Source organism: Myotis yumanensis, unplaced genomic scaffold (assembly GCF_028538775.1).
Source record: "Myotis yumanensis isolate MYYU_CA2020_CCGP unplaced genomic scaffold, mMyoYum1.0.hap1 SCAF_7, whole genome shotgun sequence".
Lineage (NCBI taxonomy): Eukaryota > Metazoa > Chordata > Mammalia > Chiroptera > Vespertilionidae > Myotis > Myotis yumanensis.
The window spans coordinates 31,619,458-31,629,327 of record NW_027223758.1 but is presented as its reverse complement, the minus strand read 5'-3'; the positions used below and the strand labels follow the sequence as shown (position 1 = coordinate 31,629,327).

The 9,870-nt window shown below is 56.9% G+C and overlaps 1 protein-coding gene across 2 annotated transcripts in view; it reads left to right on the top strand.

Moving 5' to 3' along the window:
- Window positions 1–4,675: 4,675 nt before the first annotated feature.
- Window positions 4,676–9,870, top strand: part of SIRPA (signal regulatory protein alpha) — a 43,691-nt gene continuing 38,496 nt past the window's right edge. The window contains exons 1-2 of one of the 2 annotated variants that reach the window (XM_070420054.1): window positions 4,676–5,023; window positions 5,959–6,046. In XM_070420054.1, coding sequence (XP_070276155.1) covers window positions 5,968–6,046 — 79 coding nt within the window. In that variant the 5' untranslated portion in view covers window positions 4,676–5,023; window positions 5,959–5,967. Of the gene's footprint in view, window positions 5,024–5,698; window positions 5,723–5,958; window positions 6,047–9,870 lie in introns of those variants that run through there. The other variant, XM_070420055.1, reaches the window with a different exon arrangement.

The window sequence follows — 9,870 nt, the reverse complement described above, 5'->3', positions numbered from 1 at the left end:
ACAGGAAAACGGGCTGGGCTCATGACCCATTCCCACCAGTCTATTCAGTGGTTCTCAGAGGCTGAGCTCAGACCAGCAGCATCTGCATCAGCTGGGGACTGTTAGGAAAGCAGGTTTTCAGACCTCCCCTGAGACCTGTGAATCAGCAATTCTAGGATCCCAGTTTTAACAACTCCCTCCAGGTGACACTGGTGCCTGCTCACTTGGGAAACCACAGCTCTGAGTCCTGTGCAGCTATGGTGGTGGCGATTGGGGGGGGGGGGGGGTGGGCACGCTGTGAAGAGGTGATTATAAAGTGAGGTGCGTTGAGCACAGGCTCAGAGAGACCCATCCACCTTCAAATCCAGACTTGCTGATGTCTTACCATGTGATCTTGCGCAGGTCACTTTTAAAATGAATACATATTTATTGAAACCTACTCTTTGCTGTTGAAGGCCCTGGGGCTGCATTGCTGGGAGAAAACAATGGTAATAGCCAACATCTTTTCCTATAGTCACTCATTTAACCCTTACAAGGTTCTACCCTTTCCTGACTCTGGGCAGGTGAGGCACAGATGGGCAATGTAACCTGTCCCACCACTAGTTTTAAGCAGGACTGAGGTTTGAGCCATACATGTGTTTCCAGGGCCAGGTGCTGGGCCCTGGGCTGCACTGAGCTGTGGCTAGTTAAGGAGACGGACAAAATGCAATAAAGACAGACAACACAGGCCGGTCATGATGTGTGCTTTGAAGACAAAAAATAACATAGGGAAGGGGATAGAGTGCATTGGGATGTGGCGGGGGGGGGGGGGGGGGGGGGTGGGGGGGGCGGGGGGGGGGTGACTGTTTTAACTGGGTGGGTGGTCTGGCAAGGCCTCTCTGAGGGGGTGACCTGTGAGCAGAGACCTCTCTCTAAAGCAGCTTTCGTATCTGTAAAATGAATTATTAGCAGCTCTCCCAGGTGCGGTGTGAATATGTCACACGAACATGCCTGTGAAGCATTCATAGTAGATGCCGAACAAATAGGAATTGTTGTTACTTGAAGAACTGAGTTCCAACCCTAACTGGCTCAGCTCCTCAGTAACTGTGTGTCCCCAGCAAGTCACTATCACTCTGAACTTTGGTTTCTGCTGCTATATGGTAAAATGGGTGGCAGGAGCCTTGGAGATAGTCAGAGAACAGAACGGGGGAGGGGGGGGTGCGGGGGGTGGAGTAGGGCCCCACCACCTCCTGCCCCCGCCCTGTTTACTCTCCAGGCTGCCAGCAGCTCCTCTCTGGGGCTGTTGGTTCCCTGGTCCAGGCTGCCCAGGAGTCCTAGCTGTTTTTATTTTTATTGTTCTGGCTCCAAAGCTGAGGCCTCTCACTCCAAATGGCTCCTCTTGCCCAGAAAAATAGGTCGTTGGCAGCTCCAGCCTCCTGACAGGCCCCAGACAAAAGCGGCCTGCCGGGCCTGCCTGCTGACGCCAGCCCAGGGTTCCAGGAAGTGAGGAGCCGAGCCTGGGCAGGGCTGGTGCCAGGCAGAACTGGGTCCCTGCAGGTTCCAGCATGCCTTGGCAGAGTGACCCTGGTCAAGTCACTTTCTGCCTCCGGCCTTGTTTCCCGATCTCTGGGAACACACTGGAGTGACATGAGGGAGATGATGCATGTAGAAGGGCCAGGCACACACAGGGGCACTATAACCCCCTCCCCCACAGAGGCAAACTCCTTAGGTGCTCCCACTATGGCTGCTTTCACGCCTGTGCCAGTACTGCCCCTGGGACCAGGGAGACCTGGTTATTCCTATTTCACAGATGAAGAGACTGAGGCTCATAAAAAAGTTTCCCCCAAGTCTTATCAGTCAAGTGGGCAGAGTCTTGGCTTCAAAGCCCTTGGTGCTCCCCTCCTCCTGCTCATTCCAGAGTTCTTTCCAGCAGGGCAGGGACATGGTCCGGCTTCTATAAAAAGATCCCTCTGGCTGCTGAGTGGAGACTAGATGGAGGAAGAGGGTGCCCAGGAGGGAGATGGTGGAGGCTTAGACCAGGGCGGTAACAGCTGTGGAGGCGCTGAGAAGGGGTTTGGTTCTGGATTTGAAGGGATGGTCCAGCCAGTGGGATGTGCTGCTGACAGATGGCGCACCAGGAGTGACAGAGAAGAGTCGGAGCAATGCAGGGATGCAACCGCCTCTGGCTTCCCTTGTAGAGTCTTTCCGGTAGTCACTTAAATATCACCTCCTCTGAGGCCTTCATGGACCCCCTTCCCTCTCATTGGCCCTCCTGGGCCCTTTCTCTGCTTTTTTTCCTCCTATAGCTTTATCCCATCGGACAGACTAAATAGTGTACATACTGATTTGCTTGTTTGTCCCCGCTCGAATGTCAGTCCCTTGGGGAAGGAGTTTTTGTCTGTTGTTTTTTTTCTCCCCACCTGCTGCATCCTCAGTGCCTAGCACGGAGCCTGGCACATAGTAGGTGCATAATTAATACTGTTGATTGCATGAATGAATCGTATATGTATGAGGCAATTCAATTTTAATCTAGGGCAGCCCAGAGGCCTCCTCTGTCTGCCCTAATCTCACTCTGTGACTTCAAACAAATTCCCGCAACCTCAGGCTACCCGGCTGCCCACTGGTCTCAGTGACCTCCCAGCCCTGATGGTTGGCCAAGGGGGATGTTCCTATGGATGCTGGAGCAAGAAAACAAGGCCTAGGCCCCCTCCTGGGACAGTGAAACTGCCCTAGTGTTGGGAACCCCTGCTGGGTCCTTTGCCAGAGGAGGTACTATATATAAATAGCAGGTGGTTCAATTATTATCCTTCCCTAATCCGCCATCTCCTAATCCCAGGCAGGGTGTGTGTGTGTGTGTGTGTGTGTGTGTGTGTGTCTGCCCTGGGGAATGGGGAATGGCAGAACCTTCTGGAGGCCCAGGCCAGGAGTCTGCCTCAACTCTGACCTTCAGCAGCAGCCCCAGCCCCCATTCCCACCCAGATGGATTCTAATAATGGATTTCCCCAGGAGTCTCAGCTGGTCACCTTCATGGTTTCCGCCAGATGTGGCCTGAAGAGTTAGAGACTCGCTACCTCCCACTCAGATACTAGGATCCCAGGACAACCTCCTCACTGGTGCTCTGATTCCGTGTTCCCCTCCCTGCAGCCCACTCTCCACTGGAAACCAGGCTGGCCTGGCTTTTTACACATATGGATCACACCATGGTGCTCTCCTGCTTAAACCCTCCAATGACTTCCTATCTGCAGAATAAATGCATGCTTTACCAAGGCCTGCAAGACCACCTACCTGGACCACTCTCCCCCATCCCTGACTCATTCCCCTCCAGCCAAACTGGCCCCAGGGCCTTTATCTATGCCGCTCCCTCTTCTGGAACAGCAAGTCCCCAAACCCTCACCCTGTTACCCCTTCTTGTGATTCAGCTCCCAGCTTCTCAGGGAGGCCTCACCCTTATCTAAATTAGCACACCCTTCTCACTCTCTGAGCTCAATCTTCTGTTGTTCATTAATTATTTCTACTTGTCTACTTATCTGTATCTCCACTAGAATGTAAATGCCTCATGGACAGGAACATTGTGAGGGTTCCTGCTGTATCTCCCATACCCACAGGAAAAAAAAAATCCCCTTGTATTTCAAATACTGCCCAGAACCCTGGGCTCCCCAGGACTGTTGTCAAACACTTTACTTATTTGTCAAGTGCTATGGAGCACTTGGGACATGCTAGACACTCTTTAAAGTGTTGTGCAAGTATTAACTCACCCAATCCCCACTCCAGCCTTTTCAGGTAGATACTCAGGTTGGCCTCATTTCAGACGAGGAAGGTGAAGCACCCCAAATCTACACAGCTCGTAAGAGGTAGCTGGCAGGATTGGAACCAGGGAGTCTGGTCCCTGCTCTCAAGCTGTGCCCGGCCTGCCTCTCTCTTAGCACACGTCCAGGACCAGCATCTGACAGGGAGGCTGGGGTGGGAGTGAGGGTATCTCTTTGCAAAGGTCTCTATTTAGCCTGGGATTCAGAAAGTCAAAATTGTCACTACCCCTGGCCTTGCTGTGTGGCCTGAGGCAAGTCCGCTTCCTCTCTGGGCTCCCTTTTGTGGCTTCATTCATATTCTTTACTTCACAGCCTTGCCGCCAAGCAAAATGGGATGTGGCTGCTTTCCAAGCCCCATTAGCAGAGAGCCTTGGACTCCGTTCCCTCCCACTGTCCTGAGCCACCTTCGCCAGGTGACCAGCACTCCCACTCACCGGCACTGACCTGGCTGCTACTGGGCACGCAGCTCAGCTTAAGAACAAGGGGAGAGAAAGAGGAAGGAGGAGAGGGGGACAGAAAGCCTGACAGACAGAGACGTATTGAGGCTCTGTCCTCTCCAGCTCCAAGCCTCTTGCCTCTGTTCCCCTCCTTTGCCCTCATATGATTACTCATTACTTGTCATGTTCCTGGAGCCCAGGACGTCAAGCCCCCCTTCCCCGCACCCCCTGAGCCTGCCACAGGGAGGCACCAGGCAGAGAGCGCCCACCTCCCCAGGGAGGTGAGGACCCTTCCCCTCTAGTTTCCTGGCCACAGCCCTCCTCGCAGTCTTCCTCTCCCCTGCGCCTCTTTTCCAGGCAGCACTGAAATCCTTCCTACACACACGCTATTTTTGTACCATCACTCTCCTTCCTCTCCCCCTTCCCCCCACATTCACTTACTTCCTGCTTTTCCTTCACCGAGGCCCAGCTCGGACAGAATCGGGGCCCTTATGGCCCAAGCGTACCCCCAACTGGGCCCTCCTTTGGAGCAGGGGCGGGGCCACTTGGGAAGGGGCAAAGGCGGACACCCCGAGTCCCCACCACTCCCCCACTCCTTCGCCGCCTCCAGCGGGTCGGCAGAGGGAAGCGGGGACTGACCGCGGCCGGAGCCAGGAGGCCAGGGAGGCCGGCCGCAACTTCCCCAGTCCACCTTAAGAGGATGCGGTGCCCAGCGCGCGGCGCCGACCAGAGACAAACAAGTTTGCGCTAAGTGGAGTGGGGCTCGGACCCGGGCCGCCCCGGCGCTACCTCCGCTGCCGCCGAGCCCGCGCCGCCACGCAGGTCCGAGTCCGGCGGGAGGTGGGAGGGAGCGGGAGGGGGGGCGGGTCGGCGCGGCTGACAGCCGCGCGGGCTTCTGAACTGGTACATTGTTGGAGGCGGAGGCTGATCTGGTCCCGAACCGAGCGGGGCGCGCCGGCGGCGGGGGCTGGCGGGCCACCTCCCGGGGCGGCCGCGGTGGGCTCGGGCGGGGGTGGGCGCCGGGCCGCGGCGCAGGCGAGGGGCGACCCCGGCCTCCTGGCCGCGCGGCAGACCCCAGCCCTCGCTCCCTCCCCGGGCGCGCTGCAGGCGGGCGCTCGCAGAGAGGGTGCCGGGCGGCGGGAGCCCCGCAGCCCCCGCGCGGGCAGGAGGGAGCAGGGAGGAGGGGGCGGGCGGGAGGGGGCCCGGCTCGGCTGGCGGGGGCCGCGGCCCGGACTGCGGCCGGAGCGAGACCAGCCGCGGGCGCCGCGCGGAGTGCGGGCGGGGCAGGTGGGCAGCGGCGGGGGCGGCCGGCGGAGCTGCCCTGGACCCCGGCTCGCGGTCCTCTCCGGCGCGTCTGGCTCTGCGCGCCGCCTCGCGCGCTCCTCTCTCTGCGCCCCCTCCTTTCGCTCCCCCCTCCCCTCGCCTGCCTGTGTCTCTGGCTCTCTGCCTGGCTACCCTGGTCTGCTTCCCTCTCCTGCCGCCTCTCGCCGGCCGCCCAGCTCTCTTTCTCGCGCGCTCGGGGTCTGTCAGTCTCCCGATCTCCGGGGAGTGGGGGGTGCTCCTAAAATCGCGGCGGCGACGGCGGCTCCTGAGCTGCTCCAGGCGCCCATCCCGGGGAGGGGGAGCCCGGCCGGGAGGGGAGGGGAGGGGAGGGGAGGGCGGGGAGGGGGGAGGAGGGGGGGCTTAGTCATTTCCCCGCTCCAGCCCGCGCTTGCCCGAGCGCGCACTCACGGCCGCTCTCCCTCCTCGCTCCGCAGCCGCGGCCCATGGAGCCCGCCGGCCTGGCCCCCGGCCGCCTCGGGCCGCTGCTCTGCCTGCTGATCGCTGTGTCCTGTACCTGGGCAGGTAAGCACCCCCACCCCTCGTCCCCGCTGCTGGCCCCCTAACTGCGGGCTCCGGCCTCTCAGGCCGCCACTGGGGGCCACGGGGCTGTCAGCAGTAATAGGGGTAGAGATGCCTGTGAGCAGGGCTACAGATTCGAAAACTGAGGCCAAGAGAGGGCCAGCGAGTTGCCCAAGGTCACACAGCCAAGGAGGGAACCCGATCCTGACTGCGTGCCACTGTGCTGGGCACCGGAACGGACCCCAATGAGTTGCTCCCTGCCGGATCCGGAGGGGGAGGCAGGCTGCGGGCAGCCTTCCGAACCAGACACCCCTGGCTTCTCTAAAGCTCTCTGCCTGGACCCATGCTTTCCACAGGTTTGATTTCGGGGTCTGTGAGAAGCGGGTGGGGGGCAGAGGTCCTCCAGGCGCTGCCTAGGATGGAACAGAAACAGGCGTTGCAATTAGGGAAGAGTGAGCCTCCCCGCGGGTGCGCAGAGTGAAACAGTGTTGGTGTGTGTATGGGGGAGAGAAGAAGGGAGGCCGTTGTAACCCTGGGGTGAGCTGCTGCGATCAGATCAACAGATCCTGATATGAAAACACGGTGCATGTCCCTGTGGTTGCCAGAGCCTCTGGCTGGATGGCAGTTCTCCTTGCTGCCCGCCCCCCCCCCTTCCCCCTCCCCCAGGCTGCCCGGCAGCTCCCTGCAGTTCCGGGCTCGGTGGGGCTATTACCTGTGGCTCTGAGCAGGTCTTTTTGTTGGCCTACATCAAACACCTGGCTGCCTCCAGCCGGCAGGCTCTGAAGGCTGGCATGTGTTCGCCAAGGGGTGAGGTCACCATGCAGGAGTCCTGCTTCTTAAAGGGGTTTTGCAAAACCATGGGTCTCCTGGGAGGGTCTGGGGGACAGAGAAATGGCATTTAGGAGTAGGGGTTGGGGAGAAGAAACGAGGATCTTAATTTTTGGCTTCTTGAAGCGGTGTTGTCTGCAGAGGGGTCTGCACCTCCCTCCCTTGAGGAAAGAGGCAAAGATGAGCTCAGTATCCACCTCCCCCTTTTGCATTTGCCTAGAGACGGGTAACCATCTGAAAGCAGTGAGAAAGGGAGAACTAGCAGAGAGTGGGTGGAGGGAGAAGTGGGGGTAAACAGCCTCTTCTCTCTGCCCTGCAGTTTCTCCTGAACCTGGGGATCCACGTAGGACTCCCCCCCCCTCCCCCCTGCCCCATTCCCGGGTCTTTCTGTTACAGTTGGGTCCTTGCTGGGCCTAAGGAAGCACTGGTATATTTCATTTCTCTCTGGTGAGTGGCATCTCTGATCTGCTCCTTCCTGCCTGAGCCGGCCATGCATACATACCCTGCAGAGTCCCAGCCCCTGCCCTGCCATCCTTCCTGGCTTGGAAATGCATGAGCCTCTCTCAAAATCGCTTAATTTTCCTAAAACAGGGAACTGGGCACAAGTTAATGTCTAAATGTCTATTCCAGACCCTCCTCCAGTCAGGACCCTGTGGCTCAGTTTCTGGCAAAAAGCGTGGTAACGTTAGTTAACAAGTGTTCAGATGGACAGCCTGCCTTTCCCAGGGCCCTGGCGGGGAACACCACCACCCTTCCTGTGAGAGAATCTCTCCCTTTTGTCTATAAAAACAATCTATAAAAAGGTAAAGATTAGGCCATAAAACTTTCGTTCCAATCCATTCAGCATCAATAGACTGAAAAAGTGGGAGCAGCAGAGGGGCCAAGATTAACTTTGAAATAAATAAATCTTGGGAGGTGAGAATACGTTTCTTGGCGGAGGGTGGTGGGGAAGGAGAGGGGTGTCGCTATCATAACTGCAGCCTCCCAGCATCCTTCACTCTATGTTCCACAGGGTCCTGGTCACACTCTGGCCCTGGCCTGGCATTCCTCTGGTTTGGCTGCAGGATGGGGCTTCAGGCCCCTCACTCAGTGGATCTAAGCATGGGTTACCACAAAGCAGAACTAGAGGCAGGACAGAAGGGCAGGAAGGTAGAAGGAGGCCGTCGTGCAATTTTCTAAGAAAATGGACTTGTTTGAGGGAGAAACTCAAATGTCAGGCTTCGGAAGGCGGCTCTGGATTGAATGACTACTAGTGTCTCGGGCAGAGCTGTCAGCCTGGGAGGTGTCACGTGACTGCCGTGGCTTCACATGGTCACTGTTGGGAGGGGGCTGGTCACGGGAATGATCTTGCTTGGGGGAGGCAGGGGAAGAAGTTGCTAAAGATTGCTTTCATCACAAACGCTGCCAGAGGGAAATTCTAAAAAGATGCCAGTGAAGTCACCAACCTGTGTTCTGGGAGCCAATGGGAGGCTTGTTTCGTAAAACGACTTCCCGAGGGAGATTCTGAGGCTGGGAGAAGGGCAGGGGACAGGGGCACGGGGACATCTGGGCAGCTTGATTTCCTAGCAGCAGCAATGGCACATGACACTGAACCTGCTGGCTCCCGTCTTGGCCCCACCTGGGTCTTGGGATGTCACCTATTGGGCTGACTTCAAAACGAGCTCCCATTCATTCCTCGCTCTGGCCTGGAGAAGGCAAGGCCAAGTAGGGGCTCGGGTGTGGGGGCTCTGACCTTTTGGTAGAGGGTGGCACGCTGTTGGCTCCTCTGTACTTTCCTAAATGGTGAAATTAATCTCACTTCCTCTTTCACTAGAAGAGAAGGGCGGGGGGCTTTAGGCCTGTTGGGCTCAGGCTATCGGAAAGTCCTTGAAGTCGAGTGTTCTTTGGGTAACTTCTGCCCATTAATTATTTATTCCTTTACCAATCCCGCGAGACTCGGGGTGTGATTCATTCCTTGACTTGTAGTCACTCAGCACGTATGAACTCCTAATGTGAACCATGTGTTGGGAGAAGCGAGGAGACCCAAATGTTCTTTGAATGTTAACTGTATTCCAGGCTGTGTGCTGACTGCCTAATCTGCATAATTTCATCGGTCAGCAAACAAAGACTCAGCTGGCTGTTATTCCCATTTTGCAGATAAGGAAAATAGAGTCTCAAACTGGAAAAGTAACTTGTCCAAGGTAAGGGAGCCTGGATTCTGAAGGAAGAAGTTCCCTGATTTAATTAGGATGACTTAGTCCAAGCTGGAGGGAGCAAGAGGAGCCCTCCCCTCCCGGCTCCGATGGAAGTTGGTAGAAAGGTTCCCTCTGGGGCAGAAGTTTTTAACTGAGTCACAGTTGTTTCTCTGAAAATACACTGAGGATGGAAACACTGGCCGCCCCTTGGCCCTCACAGATGACAAGTCACAAGTGGCTCCGGTCAGAGCCCCCCAGCTGGGCTGCCGAGCTCTGGAGCCCCCAGAGCTGGAATATTCCTCCTTGCATCTATCTTCCTGGTGCCCTTTGCAGCAGATGGAGAGGGGGTGTGTGAGAGGAAGGCAGTCTAAAAGTGTTGTGCGGATCCCACACTCACTCGCTTGCTGCTTCCAATGGCTCCGTGTGACAGGTTATTTTTTTATTTGTAGTCTTGGTTCCCCGCCCCCCCCCCCCCGCCCCCCGCACACCCCTCTTTTTAAATGAGCTCAGATTTCTGGCCTGTCAGCACGACTCAGATCATGTCACTCCCCTGCTCAAAACTGTTGAGTGGGTCCAAATTTTCTTTAAAAAAAAACAACACAAAAAAAATTGCACCAGGGCCTCCCTCCCATGACAGGCCTTCTTTCTCAACCACATGTTTGCCAGAGAGCTGACCTATTGAGATGCTACAAGGTAACCAGGCTTGCTCTCTGGGGACCCAAGCTTTTCCGGCTACTCAACCCCCTTAGCACCCAAAAGACCCCGAGAAGTCCCACGCTTGTCGGATCCCCATTCATAGGAACAAGAAGCGTTTGGTTTGGGTAA